This window comes from Oratosquilla oratoria, chromosome 26 (genome assembly GCF_046742065.1).
Source record: "Oratosquilla oratoria isolate Oo_2021 chromosome 26, ASM4674206v1, whole genome shotgun sequence".
Taxonomy (NCBI): domain Eukaryota; kingdom Metazoa; phylum Arthropoda; class Malacostraca; order Stomatopoda; family Squillidae; genus Oratosquilla; species Oratosquilla oratoria.
Window position 1 is genome coordinate 12,472,729 of NC_134802.1, and position 21,569 is coordinate 12,494,297.

The 21,569-nt window shown below is 39.3% G+C and overlaps 1 protein-coding gene across 1 annotated transcript; it reads left to right on the top strand.

The window, feature by feature from the left end:
* Positions 1-20,779: 20,779 nt before the first annotated feature.
* LOC143039274 (ATP-dependent DNA helicase Pif1-like) lies at positions 20,780-21,313 on the top strand. Its single transcript, XM_076209146.1, has one exon. The coding sequence runs from the start codon at positions 20,780-20,782 to the stop codon at positions 21,311-21,313; it is 534 nt and encodes a 177-aa protein (XP_076065261.1).
* The last annotated feature ends 256 nt before the right edge of the window (positions 21,314-21,569 follow it).

The following is a 21,569-nucleotide window of genomic DNA, read 5'->3' on the forward strand; positions in this document are numbered from 1 at the left end:
GAATTGGATGGAGGACTTGCTACATGGAAGAAAAATGAGAGTAGGGTTCATAGACAAAAATGTATTCAAAATGGGAAGAAATGAGTAGTGGTGTCCCACAGGTGTCAGTGCTAGCTCTGATAATGTTTGCTATATATGTAAATGACATGGACAAAGGTATTGAAAGTTACATGAACTGCTTTGCAGATGACGCAAAGTTATTAAAGAGAATAAACTCCGAAATAGAATGTGACTCATTACAGAGTGATCTGAACAAAGTCTCAGAATGGAGCAAGAGATGGGAGGTAGGATTCAACATCAAGAAGTGCAGTGTAATTGAATTTGGGAAAAGCAAGAAGAGAATATCAGAACAGTATAAAATTGATGGAAAAGTAAAGAAAGTAAATTCTGAAAGGGATCTAGGAGTGATCATCACCATAGACATGTCACCAGATAAAGGTGGGCTTTAAATACCTGGATAAGGAAATGGTAAAGAAAATATTACAAACACTGATAAGGCCAAAACTGGAATATGCAGTGCTGATATGGTCAGCCAGTACCAAAAAAAAATATAAGAAAATTAGAAAGAATACAAAGAGCAATGACAAAGATGGCCCCAACACTTTCAAACCTGACTTATGAACAAAGACTGGCCGAACTGAAATTGCCAACCCTGGAACAAAGAAGAGAACAAGGGGGCCTACTAACCATCTACAGAATTATGAAAGGAAAAGAACGCCTTGATAGAGAGGACTTATTAAAGTGGGACAGGTAAAACAAGAGGACATGCAATGAAACTCAAAAAGGGTAACTAGAGAAGAGATCTGATAAAGGACAGCTTCCCACACAGAGTGATAGATATATGAAACAAATTGGATAAAAAAATATAGTGTGCAAACACAATACAAGAATTTAATAACAAACTTGATCTTGCGAGATACAAAAACAGGACACCACAAGGATAGCTCCCCTTCCTGTATAATACAACTAGGTAAATACATGGAAACTAGCAAATGTAGACAAAGTAAAGAATATGTAAAAAATAGATACAACACATCAAAACAAGAAAATTGGTCGAAACCAAGGGAAAATAAAATGAAGAGGTGAGGTCAGAGTTTTATTGGAGTGATAGATCAGGAAATGAAGTGGTTTCTAAATGAAAGATACCCAAGAGAAAGGTGTAGTGTGAATTAGCAACTGTGTGAAGCATATGTTGAGTTAGCAACACCACTTTTGTCAGATGTCCTGAATGTGCTGAACTTGACAGTATAACATCAAACATTCCCTGTCTCAAGTGTATTGGTTACATCAATTTGTTCTATTGTTGATATGGATAAATTCCTTTATCCAAGTCCTCTGAATCAGCAGATGCAGAGGATCAATGGCTAATATGGCATGACAATTTTGAAGCTTTATGCACAGGCATTAAACCAGAATTACCACGAAATTACTTAGCTCTCTTATGTGCTTGTGTCTGTCAAATTGTACAAAATCATCAAGAATCCCTTGAATTATACTGCAGCCATTAATCTCTTGAAATTTAGGTTTGTTAAGCCAAAATGTGAAGTTTTTGCCCGGCATAAACTAGCTACTTGTAAACAACAAAGTGGGGAGACACTAGACTCATTCCTAGATATGGAAACTGAGGTTTAATAATTACAGGGAGTTAGAGAACTTACTGGTCACAATTTTCTACCGGGTTGGTTTCTCTAACAATGCTAAGTTAGAATTAAGAAGATCTTGAAGGCCTTGTGAAACCGAAGTCGAAAGGTCCCTTGCTTTGATTTTTTTTATAAGAGGTCCGCCTGGAACCAGAGCTCTGGGTTGTCTTGACTCGACGATAGTGTGGACCGTAATTGAAGGGACTCTTATGAGTTCGAAAAGAGCTCAAAAGGCCATGGGTTAATATTCACTAAGTAATTTCTCAAAGTTAATCCCCGATTTATCAAACAAAAATTTATTACATAGATTTAACAAATAAAGAGGAGGGGAGTTTAATTGTATCTTATTTAAAGTTACGACGGGAGTGGTTCGAAGTTTCAGGAAAGGCTCCTGAATCAAAAGAAAATGACACCTTGAGGGAAAGTTTCCCGAACAAGGGTAAGCACTAAGATTCCCAATAACAACTACCACAACCTCCCTGACAATAAAAAGAAAGTGTTTAATGAATACAACACTTTCAAAGAAAATTTACAACAACCCCTTAGTAGCTAGAGACCCTACTTGGTCTCTAGAGGTTAGCACAGTCTTACGAGAAGGTCTCAAAGAATAGAATAGAATAATTGGGATTTATCTGGCGTTGCAACATCAATGGTCATTGACGCCGTAGTATTTATGATTAAGAAAAGGAAGTGGTAAAAAGCCTAAAAGATAAATAAAATAAAAAAAGATTGAAATCTAAAGATCATTGAGAAGATCAATAGCACTAAGAAAATTAAAAATAGAATTTATATTGCAGTTACATCCCAGAACACTTCGAAAGGGACAGATCTCCTTCATCTCTGTGTTTTGACAAATATTGTTGTCTTTCTCCATCATAACTGGGGCATTCCACCATAATGTGTCTAATTGTTATAGGAACAAGGCAATCATTACAAAATGGAGGAGGACTGCCCTCCATAAGAAAGCCATGGGACAATCTAGTGACCAATCCTCAACCGGCAAAGGGTTACTTCCTGTTTTCTGTTCAGTAATGTACAAGACCAAGGATGAATACTATCAGTAATCTCCCTCATCTTGTTACCAGCCTCAAGATCCCATTGGAACTGCCAAAGAGATGAGATCTCGGCTTTGATTAGAGGGATATAATCTTCATAAGGTATAGGCCGTAAGCGAGGTAAAGGTGAGAGAGCGGTTTCCTTGGCCAATTTATTGGCCTGTTCATTTCCTGGTACTCCGACATGTGCTGGAACCCAGCAGAAGTTTATTTCATTACCTCGACGCTCGATTAAAAAAGCCATTCTAAGATCTTTAAAACTATTGGGTGTCTTGAGTCGAATTGTTCTAGAGACTGCAAGACACTCTTTGAGTCACTAAAAATTGTAAAACATTTGGCTCTGCTTTTCATGGAGGATATAATCTCCACGGCGAACAGTATTCCCGTCAGTTCGACAGTGAAATTAGATGCTGTATCAGGCAAGGTACCCTTACGATAAAAATCATTTGAGAATATTCCGAAACCAACGCCAGGACTAGTATTGGAGCCATCAGTAAAAACAAACACAGAGGGTTGGCGATTAAAAGAATGTTCTAAAAAAGCATTGCGTAGTTCGTAATCCTTAAAATTATGCTTACAATCGTTAAAATATTTACAGAAAGACACTGTGGGCAGTCTCCATGGGGGAACAACCAAATATTTAAAAGGAAGGATGGGAATCTTGGGAAGATTCATGTCTTCTAAAATCCTTCTCATCCAGTATCCAAAAGGCTTTGGAAGTCTGGGGTGATTGTTGTTGTTGTTGTTCCCTAGACTGTCTGTCCGAGCAGTCCCGTCTCCCCAAGGAATGCCACAGCCAAAACTGGGTTTTCCCACAAATCCTTTATAGAGTGTATGTTGTGTTCTTTGCATGCATGATTGTGTATAATGCAGTCTTCCATTATGTGTTGTATGGTATGGGGTGAAGCGTTACATCCTGGGCAGCTATTTACAATGCAGTCATCCAGCCTCTTCTGGTAGCTTAGAAGTGCTGAGTGATGGCTGCACCGCAGTCTGGCCAGGTGGACTCTGTCCTTTCGTGGGAGAGAGGATTCAGAAGGGTGGCTATCAGGGGGTCTGGCATGCAGCAGTGTGTTGTCTTTCAGTGTGTTAATGGAGCGGTGAGTGATATGATTATGAATATGTTTCCGGAGGCTGGTATTTGGTGGTTGTGGAGGAAGAGAAGAGAGTATCTGTGTGTGATACAGGTCTTTGGGTGTTGTTTTAATGTTTCTTGGTGTGTGTGGGTGTTCTGCTATGTAGTGTAGCGGGTGTGATGTGTTTGTGGTGTCTGCAGCAAGTGTTTGTGTGCCTCTCATGTTGAGGTGGTCCTTGAATTTGAGGACTTGTTTCATGGTGTAAGTGGTCTGTAGGTGTTGTATTTGTGCAGCCTGTAATTGTTTTTAGGGCTTTGTTTTGTATGATTCGAAGGGTGTTGTGGTGTGTCTCACTGAGATTAGGAGTCCATGCAGGACTCGCATAATTCATCACTGAGCGTATGCATTGTTTGTATATTGTTGTATTAGTTTCTTTGTTTTGTCCAAATGTTGTTCCAGCGATTGACTTAGTGCATTAAGTCTTGGCGTGCATTTGTTTTTTATGTTTGTGATGTGTTGTTTGAAAGACATGGATGTATCGTATGTTACACCAAGAATTTTCGGTGTGTTTGTGTGTGGTATTAGAGTGTTGTTGATATAGAGATGAGGTATGTATTTGTGTTCTTTTGTCCAGTTGGTGAGAAGTGTTGCTGTAGATTTGGTTGGAGCTATTTTGAGTCTGTTTGTGATGAACCATGTGTTGAGTGTATCAAGGTATGGCTGGATTATTTCTGCAGCTTTGTCTGTGTTACGATGTGTGCATGCGATTGTTATGTCGTCTGCGTAGGAAGAGATTTGTATTTCTGAGGTGTCTGGTGTGGGTAAGTCATGCATGTATAGATTAAAGAGCGTGGGGGATAGAACAGAGCCCTGTGGTACCCCATTCTTAATGTTTCTGATGTGCGATGATTGGCCATTATATGACACGTAAGCATTCCTACCTGCCAGATAATTGGCCAGCCATCTTTTGGTGTTATTGTGCATGTCTGTGTTATATATTTTATTTGTTGTTGTTGTTGTTGTCGTTCCCTAGACTGTCTGTCCGAGCAGTCCCGTCTCCCCAAGGAAGGCCACAGCCGAAACTGGGTTTTCCCACAAATCCTTTATAGAGTGTATGTTGTGTTGTTTGCGTGCATGATTGTGTATAATGCAGTCTTCCATTATGTGTTGTATGGTATGGGGTGAAGTGTTACATCCTGGGCAGCTGTTCACAACACGGTCGTCCAGCCTCTTCTGGTAGCTTAGAAGTGCTGGGTGGTGACCACATCGCAGTCTGGCCAAGTGGACTCTGTCCTTTCGTGGGAGAGAGGATTCAGAAGGGTGGATATCAGGGGGTCTGGCATGCAGCAGTGTGTTGTCTTTCAGTGTGTTAATGGAGCGGTGAGTGATATGATTATGAATATGTTTCCGGAGGCTGGTATTTGGTGGTTGTGGAGGAAGAGAAGAGAGTATCTGTGCGTAATAAAGGTCTTTGGGTGTAGTTTTAATGTTTCTTGGTGTGTGTGGGTGTTCTGCTATGTAGTGTAGCGGGTGTGATGTGTTTGTGGTGGCTGCAGCAAGTGTTTGTGTGCCTCTCATGTCGAGGTGGTCCTTGACTTTGAGGACTTTTGTTTCATGGTGTAAATGGTCTGTAGGTGTTGTATTTGTGCAGCCTGTAATTGTTTTTAGGGCTTTGTTTTGTATGATTCGAAGGGTGTTGTGGTGTGTCTCACTGAGATTAGGAGCCCATGCAGGACTCGCATAATTCATCACTGAGCGTATGCATTGTTTGTATATTGTTATATTAGTTTCTTTGTTTTGTCCAAATGTTGTTCCAGTGATTGACTTAAGTGCGTTAAGTCTAGGTGTGCATTTGTTTTTTATGTTTGTGAGGTGTTGTTTGAAAGACATGGATGTATCGTATATTACACCAAGAATTTTCGGTGTGTTTGTGTGTGGTATTTGAGTGTTGTTGATATAGAGATGAGGTATGTCCAGTTGGTGAGAAGTAGATTTGGTTGGAGCTATTTTGAGTCTGTTTGTGATGAACCATGTGTTGAGTGTATCAAGGTATGGCTGGATTATTTCTGCAGCTTTGTCTGTGTTACGATGTGTGCATGTGATTGTTATGTCGTCTGCGTAGGAAGAGATTTGTATTTCTGAGGTGTCTGGTGTGGGTAAGTCATGCATGTATAGATTAAATAATGTGGGGGATAGAACTGAGCCCTGTGGTACTCCGTTCTTAATGTTTCTGATGTGCGATGATTGGCCATTATATGACACATGAGCATTCCTGTCTGCCAGATAATTGGCCAGCCATCTTTTGGTGTTATTGTGCATGTCTGTGTTATATATTTTATTTGTTAGGTTGTGGTGGGGGATAGCATCAGAAGCTTTACTAATGTCCAATGTTATAAGAAGTGTTCTGTGGTGGGGCCTATCTGAATTGATGCCATCTAAAATTCTTTGTGTGAGGTTTGTCAGAAGAGTGTTTGTGGAGTGTAGTGGCCTAAAACCGTGTTGTGAGTCAGCAAGGGGAATATATGGTGTGACAAGTTTAAGTATTAGGCGTTCAATGACTTTAGAGGGGGTGCAGAGAAGTGTGATTGGGCGGTGCGATGTTGGGATTGTTGGGTCTTTGTTCGGTTTTGGAATGGTGATTATTTTACCATGCTTCCAGATGTCGGGTATAGTGTTGTGTGAATAGCTGTAGTTTGCAATGTTTGTGAGTGCATGTATACCTTGTGGTCCAATGTGTTTTAGGTGGATGTTGCTTATGTTATCAGGGCCACAGGCAGATGAGTGCTTGAGATTATGCATTATGAGTTTTGTCTGACTGTCTATGAAGGGTGTATAGTCTGAGTCTGTGGGGAAGTCTTTCTTACGTCGAATGGTGCGTCGGTCGTCAGGGTGAGATGTAAGATGGCTCGTCTGTGCAAAATGACATATGAGTGCGTTTGCTTGTTGTCTGTTTGAGGGTAGATTATGTGTTGTTGTGATTATTGCTGCGTGAGAGCGTGTAGTGTTAGTGTTGGATAGTGTGATGCTGTTGAGTGTTTTGTACAATTTGCTGGTGTTTGTTTTGTGATCAAGTGTATTGATAAAGTTTTATTTGTTGAAACAAGTGCTGTTAAAATCTGCTTGAGCTGTTCTAAAAGCGAGAGAGTTGGGAAGCCTCTGCAATCTATGCCAGTATCTAATAGATGAGGTCTGGCGAATAAGATCTAACGACATTTCCCCTGCATCAACTAATAGACTTGGTGTTGGGGAAGACTTGAAAGCACCTGTGGCCAAACGAACTCCACCGTGGTGTACTGTATCTAAAATTTTCTGTCTGGATGAAGTGGTCGATGAGTAAAACTCGCATCCATACGATAGTTTTGATAAAATAAGGGAGTGATGTAACTGCAAAATTGTTCTGCGGTCAGTGCCCCATGAGGTATGTGCTAAAACTTTTAAAATTTGCATTGTCTCTAGACATCGTGTCTTCAGGGTTTTCAGGTAGGGTACCCAAGAAAGGTGCTTATCAAAAATAAGTCATAAAAACCTGGTTTCATCAACACAAGGAATCTGGTCATCCTTTAACCAAATAGTAGGGTCAGGGTGCAGACTTCTTAGTCAGCAGAAATGTACGACGACAGTTTTGCTGGGTGAAAATTTAAAACTATTATTATCGGCCCATGAAACTATTTAATTGATGCAGAGTTGTAGTTTTTCTTTCAGCTATTGCCATGTTACTAGCTCTAAAAGAAATGGAGAGGTCATCTACAAAAAGGGTGGCAAGTATATCAGGAGGAATCACAGATGTCACCCCATTTATAGCTAAACTAAAGAGAGTGACACTGAGAACACACCCCTGAGGTACACCTTCTTCCTGTTGTCTTATTTCAGATATGACGTTCCCAACTCTTACTCTAAAAACACGATTTGCTAAAAAATTCTTGATGAAAAAGGCCATTTCTCCTCGAATGCCAATAGCATGTACAGCCTTAAGAATACCATGCTTCCATGTGGTATCATATGCTTTCTCTAAGTCAAAGAAAACACTGATATGATGTTGCTTAGAGACAAAGGCTTTACAAATAGAAGATTCCAGCTGAAGTAAGGCATCTGCAGTGGAGTGCATGCGACGGAAACCACATTGAATATCAGATATGATGTGGTTTCGTTCAAGATACCAGACTAGTCGTGCATTGACCATTTTTTCTAAAATTTTGCACATGCAGCATGTGAGGGCAATAGGACAGTAATTTGATGGAATTGAACCATCTTTATTAGGCCTAAGAAAAGGTAAAATAATACCCATTTCTCAAACACTGGGAAACGAATGTTCAAACCACATCCTATTAAGAAGTGCAAGAATAAAACCTTTAGTTACAGGAGATATATGTTTCAACATGGCATATGTAATGTCATCAGGACCTGGAGAAGTATCGCTGCAGGAATTCAAAGCTGAATCATATTCCTTTTCAGTGAAAGGGAGGTTATAGGATTCTTCATGAGAAGCAGTGAAGTCAAGATTACGTTGTTGTTCTCTCATCCGGTATTGATATCCAGGAGAGCTGTTGTTTGGTTTAGATATATTAGCAAAATGATTTGCTAAGGCATTACTGACATCTTTAGGATCAAAGACCAAAGAGCCATCTAATTTTAAAACAGGTGGAGGGCTAATGATGTATTTCCCCGATATTTTTCTCAAGTTTTTCCAAACGATCGATGCCGGTGTTCTATAGTTGAATGATGATACAAATTTAGCCCAAGACTGATGCTTTGCTTCTTTGATGGTACGTCGAAGTAATGCCCTGCTTTTACGATAAGCAACTAAATTCTCATCATTTCTATGGCGATGTAATCTAGTCAAAGCTCTTCGTGTTGCTCTATGTAGATTTCGTATGGTGTCAGACCACCATGGTACAGGGCGTCTCCTAAACTTTCCAGATGACTTTGGGATGGAATTAATGCCAGCAGTGTAGAGTGTGTCATTTAAGCACTCCAGTGCAGCTTCTACTGAAGAAAAACTGTCAATACTGTTCTGGACAGTACTCAATTCTTCAAACTTGTCCCAGTCGGCTTTTTCAGTGCACCAGCAAGGAATACCATCAGTAGGGGCACCTTCCTGTGTATACAATACAGTGGGATAGTGATCACTGCTTCGTAAGTCATCAAGGACTTTCCATTCAAAGTCCAAAGCACAATTTGAGCTGCAGATTGATAAATCTATACATGATGTAGAGCCAGTCTGAATGTGATAATGAGTAGGTTCACCAGTATTTAAAACAGTAATGTCATCCTGCTCCAAAATAGATGAAATTAGATTTCCTTTCTGATTTGAGGTAACATCACCCCATAATGGTGATGAACATTAAAGTCACCCATAATAACAAATGGCTGAGGTAACTGTTGAATAAGATTCAACAGATTATCTTTGGTTATATTAGTATTTGGTGGTAGATATAGGGAGCAGACTGTATATCTGCGATTCAAGCCGGCTTGTATCGCAACAGCTTGCAATCGAGACTGAAGAGGGATAGGAACATGAGGTATATCTTTACGGATATACAACATGCTTCCCCCATGTATACCAATATCTGGATCATATGTAGTACAGTATGCTATGAAGTCTTTAGGGCATGGGGTGAATGAGCCTAACAAATATTTCTTGTAAGGAAATAATAATAGGTTGCTGGTCATGGATTAGCAGTTTCAATTCCTCATACTTGGCTCTTAGTCCCTGACAATTCCATTGGAGCAGAGTGAATTTATTTATGGTTCAGGGAATGTCAGGTGGTGTTGTTACCCGACTTCTTGCTCTTAGATTGTGGGATTGAATGGACCTCAGCTTTAATTGGAAGCTTTGGTGGTTTAGATGACTGAACTCCAGGTTTAATTTTAGTAGGTCTACCAGAGGTGGTAGAACTTCCCTGTGGCCCTACAGGTACAGGGGGAGGGACTGGCACTTTCTCTATAGGTACAGAAGGATCTCCTGTTGATCCTTCTACGTTGAGGGAAAGGTTTCCCACTCCCCTCTCAGGGGTGGGAAGAGGGCCACTATCTGGGCCCTTGAATGATGGTGTAGGGCCTCCCATGGCCCCAATATGGGAAGAGTTGTTAGATGGTATTTTGGATACAGCTGTTGTAGAATCTCTATTCTGAATTTTGCCACTTGGGCAATCCAAAGAGTCTGAACTCCGTGTTCGCTTATTGCGAGTTAGTTGCTCAACTGATCGATTGGTTGATTGTTTGCACTTTATCTGGTGTGACTGATCGGTCTCCATTTTATCCGTATTAGGCTGTGTTTTAGTGGTGAGGTGGCCTGTAGGCTGTAATTTGTTGCCAAGGGTTTCTGAGTATAGTCTTAGTATCAGGTTTTGATGAATCAAACACTTTTCTTCTTGCTTCAGAGTAGCTAATAATTCTCTGACCTTTATATTTAGGATTTGTTTTTCTAGTATATATTTTTCACAAGATCTAGAGGAAGCTGGGTGCTCTTCATGACAATTAAGACACTTTGATGTTTTTGTACATTCTCCATGTTCGCTTTCACTGCAATTGACACAAATCGGTGGTGTTCCTGCTAATTTCTTGCGACATGTGGTGAATATATGACCAAACATTTGGCAGTGGTAACATCTTCTTGGTGAAGGTATATATGGTCTAATCTTCAGTTTATACCAAGCAGCAGATATTGATGATGGAAGAACAAGCAGGTGAAATGTTAAGATTATTAGAGGTTGGTCTACAAGAGTGCCATTTTCTTTTCATTTCATCTGGCGAACACTGTGCTGGGATTTCAACTCTGTTAAGTTCTTTTCTTCAGAAAACCTCAGTAGTTCCTTGGAGTAGACAACTCCTCTACATTGGTTGAGTGTCTTGTGAGGGGTACAATCTGCCTCATACCCAGCAACTTTTCCAATGTTCTGCAATTTTGAGCTCTCTTCTGGAGAGTTAACCTCTATCAGAAGTGATCCACTACTTTGGGGGATGATTTTGGGTTCCCTGCCAATACATTGGATAATTTCTCTATGGACATCAAAAATGTCTAAAGAGTCAATGGGGTTGCCATTGAGCATGGATAAAGTTAAATATTTACTATAATGGGACTCAAAAATCCTAGTCAAAACTTCCAATTGTCCTCGTGGATTAGTTAGAGGGGGGAAAGACTTTTCTTTATTTTTATTTTTCTGCTGTGGTTTAGCGGAATAGGGTTCCAGTGTGATCAAAGACTGTGGACTTTCATCTCTAGAACCAGTAGAGGCCTTGCTCATATCCTTGGTCATGCATAGGTTGTCAACATTAGGAGAGTTTTCTCTTATGGGTTTGTCTTGAACGCAGTGAGGGTGACCTTACTGGGGGCCGTTCCCCAGTCAGGTGGTTATGAGGCAAACTATGTTTGGAGCACCTTTTCTAGCCCCCTTCCCATGTGGGGTGAGCAGAGTGGATCCTGAGTAGGGCTGCTCAGTCATGTGGGTAGCTATCGAACCGTGCTGTTGCCTCAATCCCAACACCGCCTATGTGTAGTTCGTGACTAGAGGCTTCCAGAGATCACCTTCTCTTGCCCCCATCATCACTAGCCATCGCCATAGGGCTTTCTTTAGGGTGATTATGGATGGAGGGTTGATTTGATGATTGCTCGTGAAGGATTTCATCTTGTGAGGTCATCAACAAAAGGTCAATTCCGACAGAAGAAGAAGGGAAAAACTGAAAATAGTAGGAGGATTGAAAGTTGGTTGCTCTTGGTCTGGGTGCTCAGAACTGGCCTTAGTAGCATGGTTGTACCTGCCAGGGTGTGTGATTTCCCTGCTACCTTTGCCCAGTTCTTCATCGCACCTCACAAGCCCCACCACCACATCAAGGTAGCAAGATGTCGGTGGGGAAGGTCTCAATGGAGAGCATGTGCAATGAAAATGTGAAGGCCTAAAGAGATGATACTTGAACTTCATTACTTCTAAATTTGGGTAATGACTATATCCACTCAACTTTGGGGCCTAGATGATTGTTATTCATTTCATTCAACATTGTGTAATATATTTCATAGGGTCCATTGGAATTCAGCCCAAAGGGATTTAACCTAACCTAACCCAAGTAACCCATTGTTTTTAGTCAATTTAAAAGTGGACTGAATCCTGTGTGGGCTGAATTCCAAGCCCACCTATTTCATATCCTGTTAATTATTTTCAAATAATTTAGTGGCTTGTGTGAATATGATCATTATCTAAATAACTACTGTACTCAAAAGTAGCCTAAATCACACTGTATTCATTCATATATTTATTCATTTATAAATTATGCAATATGCTAAAATTTTCTGTTTCCATTTCAGGGTCTGTATCAACAGTTTCAATCCCTTCATCATTGGCTCCACTTGAATTATCTGCAAACCTGACTCCACCATTAAAAAGGTCACTATCAGACTCCTCCACAGGCGCCACTTCTGCTAAATCATTTTCATCTAAAAGAAAGTCATCAACATCTCTGGACAGATTTATCATAAAAACTTCAGCCTCTCAAAAGGAAAATCTCGACAAAGAAGTTGCAAGAATTATATTTGCTACAAATTCACCATTTCGTCTTGTTCAACATCCTCAGTTTCTCAAGATGGTTCAGAACCTGAGGCCAGGTTATATTCCTCCATCCAGAAAAGATATTGCTGATAAGTACTTGGATCTTGTGCATGAAAAGGAATATAAAAAGTGTGCAGATGACCTGAATAATGAAACTGTATGTCTTTCAATTGATGGGTGGTCTAACATCCATAATGAGCCCATGATATGTGTCACTCTAACAACATCCACTGGTCAGATTTATTTAGTTGACACAATAGACACATCAAGGAAACCTCACACTGCTGAATATCTTCTACAACTTGTACAAAATTCGATCAAGAAGGCTGAACAAGATTTTGGTTGTCACATTGGAAGTGTTGTGACAGACAATGCAGCAAATGTCACCAAGATGAGAAAAGTCTTGGAGGAATCGAGTGAACCTGAGCATACCGTCCTCACATACGGCTTATACCGTTCCTTATATACTTGTGGCATGTCTATATAACACTGCTCCTTATATTGATATGCTAAAAATGTCCTTTAGCAATCAGATCGCATATCAGATAGCAATCCCACAATATTTAAAATCTAGAAAAAAAGTCTATTTAAATAAAATAAATCTGATTTAAATAAAAAATATTTTCTATATTTTTTAAAAAGATAAAAAAAAAAAAAAAAAAAAAAAAAAAAAAGCCTGGTGTCCACTAACCTCATACAATAATACCTGTTAAGTCCAGGTAAAATTGGCATTTCAAAGCATAACAGTGCCTTAAAAATAGTTTCTTATTTCACTATAAAAGTTCATATTAACTTATACTGCATTGAATAAGTCAATAGTTGATATATTTGTCCTATATACAATGTTAGGTTTCTAGTTTTGATATATTTGTCCAATATAAAATGTTAGGTTACAAAGAAAGCAATGGCCTCCACTAGCGGACCCAGGGATCTGGGTGCGCACGTCCTGTGTAATAGTCCTTGATCAAAACAAATATCAAAATGTAAACCTTGACCTTATCTCCATTCCTGTCTCTAACCCATATATGCCCTGTGTAACCCACACCAGCATAGGCATAAGGTACGGTTAAATTTACTCTAGAGGCAGGTAAAGAGGAAGGAGAAAGATAGTTAACAGCAGCACGGGAATTATATTTCTTACAAAATATACAATCCTTCAAAATGTTTAAAACAGCTTTTCTGGCCTTAAAGATCCAGAATCCATGCATGCGAAGTAAATTAAGAGTAGCTTGCAGTCCTATGTGCATTACTTGGCAATGAGCAAAGAATATCAAGAGTCTAGTCAAGTGATGGGATTTGGAAAAAAAAGAAAGGGATTCACAACCTCATATTTGAGGTCAATGTTCTTGTCAATTGTGCCCTTGGACCTTATTAAACCATTCTTGTCCAAGAACAAGTTCATTTGACTTACCAAAGGAGGTATGTCATTAGTATAGGGGTTCTCTAAATAAGCCAATTCAGCAGGGAAGGAATCCCTTTGCATTATACCCATCAAATAATTCGAAGTGGACTTAACTGGGTCAGCATGAGACTTCTTAAACAAAAAGACAGCCTTAAAGATCAAGGAAGTGTGATGTAAAAGTTCGCTGTAAGAAGAAAACTAAAGACATCAACTAGATGAGGAGTGTCAACTTGCACAACAGCTGCATTTACAATGTCTCCCTTGATGCTGGAGGGAATACATCCCAAGTGACCCTTTGGCCAAGCATGAGGTGGCAACAACAACCATTCCGGTCCATAAACCCACCAATTGAATTTTTCCTTGAACACCTTAGCACTGCAAGGTTTGGTTACAAAATCAGCCATATTATGTTCAGAAGAAACAGATAAAAGAAATAGGAGTATACTTGGCTTTGAAATTTTCCAAAAAATTGGAAATTTCCTTCAATCTATTATTAACAAATATGTTCTTCTTAGGAGCTTTGTTGATTAGAATCCAAGAAACAGCAACTTGACTATCAACAAGGAGTACAACAGAATTAACCAGAGGAGCAGAGACCAATCCTTCCTCAAAAATAGTTTTGAGGCATTTTAAAGATAGTAAAGCTGCCATAAGCTCCAGAGAAGGCAATGTTCTTTGTTTAATAGGAGCCACCTTGACCTTGGTAAATAGAAGATAGCCATTAGACTCGCTTAAAAGTGGCAGTTTGCCGACAAGATTGACGAGATAAACACCATATGAGGACGGAGCCTTTATTTGTACGACGTTTCACTTATTACAGCTTTTTTTGTACTTGAAAAAGCTGTAATAAGCAAAACGTCGTACAAATAAAGGCTCCGTCCTCATATGGTGTTTACCATTAGACTCCTTTATCTCTCTTCTTTCTTGACCTACATAGATGTCTCATCCATAGGCTTCCTTAGAAGCATCAGCAAAAACAAATAATTTAAGAGAACATTCAGAACAGAGGGTTTTCCTTTTAAAGGATGTCATTAACCTCCCTAAAGTTTTCACATAACTTCTTCCATTTTGTAAGCAACTCGCTATCCAGTTTCAAATCCCAATCTACCAATTTTTTGCACATCTCTCTAACAAGACTTTTTCCTAGTAATAACACAGGAGAAAAAAGACCTAATGGATCAAATATAGAAGCCAAAGAAGACAAAACCTGTCTTTTGGTTGAGGCATCTTTGTTAAGGGAAACATCCTTGATTCTCAAGGTATCATAACTCCTATTGTAAATATATCCCAACACCTTTACCTCTTCCTTATTGCAAATGACTTCTTGTTCAAGTCTTGAAAGAATAGAAGTATAGTTGCATGTCCACTCCCTGAGAGGTAAACCTCCAGTAAGCATGATCTTATTAATCCTCTCGACCATAGCAGGGAGGGAACGAAATTACAGGTAAACGTCGACTTACGATTGTTCGACTTTACGATGACGACGACGACGACGACGATATGATAATTTAACCCCTTCCATACGGTGCCGCACACGTATGCGTCATGAGGAGCAAGTGGATTCGCGACGCTGCCATATCGGCGTCTTGATTATATTTATTGTAGTCGCCCCTGTGTTTTTACATTCTCTCAAATGATTCATTCTCTGTGGTTTTCAAAATTCGCGGGTGAAAGAGAGAACGATCGATATAAGCGGTGACTATATTTTATGATGCGAGTATTATTACGTCACGTCGTACGGCTGGCATTGGCTGCTGCCCGCGAGATTTAAGGATCCGTACTGAAAATACATATTATAGTGTTTGAATATGGTAAAAAGGATAAAAATAATTAAATAAACTACTGTACATGTTTAATAGGCTATATTCAGTATCTCTGGTGGTTAATATACAGGTAGGCTAGGTACAGTGACCACGGAACAGTGGGGATCGACTTACGATGAGATCGTCTTACGATGGCTCTATCGAAACCTAATGCCATCGTAAGTCGACGTTTACCTGTAATTGGAAGTGTAGAAAAAATTGTCTACATAGAATTTATCTTAAGGAGGCAGTTTGAGAGTTAGGCTGCATGGAAAGGTGATGTTGGATGAGGAAGTTCAGTATAAAGGGAGAGCAGATGAAACCAAAAATAATAGTATTATACCTATAGAGAATATATTGGTTGTTAATCCTCCGAAAGAAACAGAACCTATTATGATCACCCTCATCCTTCAAACGAATCTGCAAGAAGGCTTCCATAATATCTGCTAAAATGACAAAATTGTTGGTTCTAAAGTACAACAAGAGAGAGAGGAGGTTGTTCATCACATCAACTCCTGGGAATGGAGCCTTATTTAAGGAAGGGGCCTTTTCTATTTTGAGACAGCAGTTGAAAACGGGTCTTATTTTAGAGGTGGCAAGATCATCATTCTTGAGCACATCTATGGAGTATAAAAATTTGGCCAGGGACTGTTTTAGTAACCGGTTCAATAATGCCCAAGGCCTCTTGCTGATCAAACACAGCCTCACATTCCTCTCTAAGGCCCTTTTGCTCAAGCTTATCATAGACCCTTTGTGCCACTGCCAAAGCTATCTTTAGATTTGAGGGAACAAGGTCCACCAAATAATTTTTCCATGGGATCTTTACATAATAGTGACCATCCTTGAAGGAAATGGACTGTTTAAATTTATCAACTTCCAAAGCATCAATGTCAGGGGTTTGTTCTTTAATGCCAATGGATTCTAAAGAATAAAAATCATCAAGACCATAATCTACATTTAGAGTTAACTAAAACTTCCTGTAAAGGATCAAATTGTAAACTTACTGGTTCTAAGCAGAAATTGACAAGTAACTTTTCCTTGCCTAACCTATTGGGAGGAAAGTATTTAACAGTCCTTTTAGACTGAGTACAGGAAGTTTCCTTCTCAGGTTTCTTTAGAGAAATTCCATTGGCTTTCAAAGAAGAATTGTAGAAAATAAGAGAATCCCCATTGTATTTCTCAGTACAATTTAACAAATCCACTCCAAGGTCTGATTTGGGAATTATCCTCAAAGGGTTTCCTTTAAATGTGAAGCCATCAGACCTTTGCACTTCAGTAGAGGACATTTCAGAAACCCCCGTTATCATCCTTCTTAGTACTACTAAAAAATTAATTGGATGGGTTCTCTGACTTTTGGGTGGTTTTGCAAAACGCCTCTAGGATGAAACGTTATCGACACTTCTGGAAATGAGTGACGTGCTCAAAAAAGATACAAAAGAAAGACACCAAAAACAACTCTGAGCTTCTTGGACAGCTTCGAGCAGAACATGCTAGAACCTTTCCGGGTCTTTACGGAAAAACCAAAAGCTTTTCTGTGATAGAGTCTTTAAAGGAGTTCCATTTAAAAGTTCTTCAGTTTAATGTCACCATACGTGAAAATGAAGACTTTTCGTATTCAGATGAAATGTTTGACGATTTACAATTGTTTAACGGAGACGTCGAAAAGAGTAAATTCGATGGTTTTTCCAAGCACTATTTCGCGGGCTACAAGAGTTTCATAAAACATGGAGTCAGGGGTGATCACAGAAATTACCAAATGCACTACATCGACTCAATTTTTAAGAGTTACAAGCGTCAAGAGAAGAAGAACAAGTACGCTATAAAGAAAGTCAAAGAGGAGGCTGAAAAAAAGAGGCTCCAAGAAAAGATTGAAGAAGAAAAGCGGAAAGCCGCCGAGGAAGAGGAACGGAAAAAGCAAGAAAAGCTGGATAGAAAGCAAAAACTGATGGAACTTAAAAAGGGAAGGGATGAGAGGCGTGTTAAACGGTTGGAGAAAGAAAGACTTGAGCAACAATTGAAAGAGGAGAAACGTCTCGAAGAACAAAGAAAAGATGAGAGACTACGTCTAAGAATGGAAAAACGCGAGCTGGCGAAAGAAGAACTAAAAAAAAAAAAAAAAAATGATTTGAGAAATCTGAAAAGAAATGTGGGTTCTTTGTTATTCCCTGAACTACAGGAAGAGCAAAAGAAAAGGCTAGAAGAAGACAGAGCAGAAAGAAAACAAGATATGGAAGAGACGTGAAAAACCGTCAATCGACATATTTTCCATAGACAAACTAAAAGGAGTGATAACCGATGAAAATTAAGTTGAACCTCAAAATCTCGGCAAGCTAGGAGACTTCAAATGTAAATACTGCCAAGCCTTGATGTGGAAAAAAAGAGCCCAGGACAGTTTGTTGTAATAGCGGGCAAGTCGCGGCTGTTATTCCATCAGAAATCAAAGACAAGACTGTTAAAAGCCTATACGACGGAACTTCTGAATTTTCTGATCGTTTTCTTGGAGATTTAGTAGGATTCAACAATTTGTTCTGTTTTACCTCTTTCTCAACACCTCGCAAGTTAGAAAATGCTTTAGAGAAATCCACATGTTTCAAGGTTCAAGGAAGAATTTACCACAGGTTAGGATATTTGAATCCTGGAAGATTTCAAGAAGGACCTCTAAACCATCAGGCTTCGGGAAGCCGTGGATTTTTTGGCAAGGAAGTAGAAAAAAAGTTTTTCGGGAAGAACAAAGGTGACAGTTTCTTGGACCTCTATTTTTACCATGATCGAGACCAGCAAATTAAACTAAGAACAGATAAAATGAAAAATTTAAAGTCAGAAGGAAAAATAGCCACAAAAAACGACGTTCCAGAGAAGAAAAGGAATACGAAGAAAATGAAAAAATAATCAAGATGTTTTTTGAATACTTTGCTGAAAATAATTCGTGTCTTTCGTCTATGTTAAAGGAGGTCGAAAATTCAAAAGAATTAGTTCGGCTTCACATCGAAAAACATGGAAAAATACCAGAGATGACCTTAACACTAAAAGCAGCAGAAGGCGTGCAAACGCGTGAACATAAAGGTGTGTATCACCTTCCATCTTCTTCTGCAGCTGTCGGAGGTATAGTGAATTTAGAACCCGGTAATGATCCTCTTCGTGTTATTATAACGTCTCCTAAACCCGGGTCTAATTATGTTACAAGGATCCTAGAACACTCGAATTTCTTCTATGATCCATTCCAATACCCTTTTAATTCCTCATGGAAATATGGGATATTGTTATACTTTGAAGCTTTTACAAAAAGGAGACAAAGTTCGAAAATACAACAATATGACGCCCGCTGCATTTTACTCCTCCATGTACATGGAACGAGAAGGGGTGTTCAACTACATTACGAAATGCCGTCGTTTATTCCAACAATTCGTTGTGGATAATTATGTGAAAGTGGAGACCATGAGACTTGATTTCATAGAGAGAAACCAAAATGAAATAAAGGAAAGGTCGGATATTCTGAGAGGAGAAAATGGAAAAGATAGAGGTCAACGTATAATTAAATCTCCTTCATATGTTGGAGGACCAAGATATATGAAGCAAAGACAACAAGACGCCCTCGCATTTGTAACAAATTATGATTCTCCTGACTTTTTCATAACGTTCACTATGAACCCACCATGGGAAGAACTGGAAGAAGCGACGAGTCAGACAGGAGGAAATGCTGCTTCTGGATGTAAAGCAGACAGGCCAGATTTAGTAGACTGTTCAAGATGAAAGTGTATAGTCTTCTTGATTTCACCGTTAATTGTATATTTGGAAAAGTTAAAGCCTATCTTTACAGTGTCGAGTGGCAAAAAAGAGGGCTCCCACATGTCCATATTTTGTTATGGATGAGACATAATGTTAACGCCGATTTTGTTAGCAAAATAATATCTGCAGAAATACCAGACAAGGAAACTCACCCTAGATTATATGATATTGTGACAAAGTGTATGATACATGGACCTTGCAAGGGTTTTGATGATTCCCAACATTGTTGCCAAGGGAAATCTTCCTCGGACGGCAAAAATTTGTGTGGAAAAGGGTTCCCGAAAAAGTGTAGAGATACTCTATTTTTCTGAAATAATGGCTACCCACTTTACAAAAGAAGAGCAAAAGGAGAAGGCGGACATACATTTGAGAAGAAAATTAAGGGTAAAAACGTGACAGTGGGTAATTCTTGGGTGGTACCTTATAGCCCATATCTATGCCTCAAATATAACGCTCATATAAATGTCGAATGTTCAAATTCCATAAAAACCATAGCCTATGTAACAAAGTACGTTAACAAGGGCTGTGATAGCATACTGTACACCAAGACTGAAAAGAATAAAGAAATAGTAAACGAGGTAAGAAATTATCAAGATGCACGCTTCGTAAACGCTAACGAGGCAACATGGAAGATATTCAAGTATCCTATCCATAAGAGCTTTCCCCCTGTTACTACCCTTGATTTGCACCTGGAGGGGGAAAATGAAGTATTTTTCAATGCAGACCACGACGAAGAGACACTGTTAAGGAAAACCTTAAAGGATACACAACTCGCATCTTTCTTCAAATTGTGTCAAAAGAACGAGTTCGCTGCTTCACTTTTGTATCACGAAATCCCCAATTTCTTCATATACGACAAATTAGCAGCTAAGTGGATTGAGAGAAAGACGAAAACCGCGGCCCTCGGAAGAGTACGACCAGTAACCACAAAAACAGTTGAACTCTTTTATTTGCGTATGTTGCTTTCGCATAAAAGAGGACCCACTTCTTACAAGGACCTCAGAACAGTTGAGGGAGTCGAGTACGAAACATATAGAGAATCTGTAAAAGCCATGGGATTACTCAACGACGAAGAAATGTGGAAGAAAACTATAATGGCAATCATAAACCATACTAATAACAGAGACCAACTAAGGTCGACATATGCGAGTATGTTGGTATTCTCTGATCTGGAAGATCAAAGAAGCATATGGGAGGTGACAAAAGACCTTTTTGCGAGTGATTTTCTACATTTGAGGGGATTAGAAGAGTATAATGACGAAATTTACCTCGATGCTCTTGACGATATTCAAGAAAAGGTCTTCAACTGTGGAGGAGGAAAAATCGAACAATACGGTCTTCCTTCTTCAAGAAACGGAGAAAAGTCAACTAATGTTGTAAGAAGAGAGAGATCATACAACAAAGCGGTACTGGATCAAGAAGTCTAGGAACGAAAAGTGATGATGAACGAAAAACAGAAGCATTGTTACAATACCATAATGAAATGTGTTGAAGACAAATCGAAACGTGGAAAAAGAGGGTTTTTTATTAGTGCTCCGGGAGGAACTGGAAAATCTTTCCTGTTGAATATTCTATTGGATACTGTTCGTTCACGAGGAGAGATAGCATTAGCCGTGGCTTCTTCGGGTATAGCCGCTACTGTTTTACATGGAGGAAGAACCGCCCATAACATGTTCAAAATTCCGTTAATGAAATACAATGAAATACGAGCATGCAGCGTCAAGAAAAATACTGAGATGGCACGTCTTTTTGAGTTGACTTCTTTGATTGTCTGGGATGAAGCTGTAATGGCTAACAAAAATACAATGACCGGCCTCGATATTACTCTAAGAGACGTTTTAGGTGTTGACAAGTTCATGGGAGGAATAGTATTTGTATGTGCTGGAGATTTTAGACTAATTCTTCCTGTGGTCAGGGGAGGAGGAAAAAGTGAAGAATTGAATTGTCTTAAATCAAGCTATTTCTGGGAAGAATTGAGTAAATTGGAACTGACAGAGAATGTGAGGCTATAAAAAACTGACATTCGGAACTAGAAGTTCGCCGAAGATTTACTGGATTTAGGAAAAGGAGAAATATTAGAATGTGGTGTAGTTGTGAAAGAGAGGAATTAGTAGAACGCGTATATGATGATTTCGAGGAAAATTTCCTGAACGTCTCATATTTTGAAAAACGAGCAATAATCTCTCCTACAAATGACGATGTGGACAACATCAACGAGATGGTTTTCAAGAAATTGAAGGAAAATGAGGTTTATCGAAGTGAGGACAC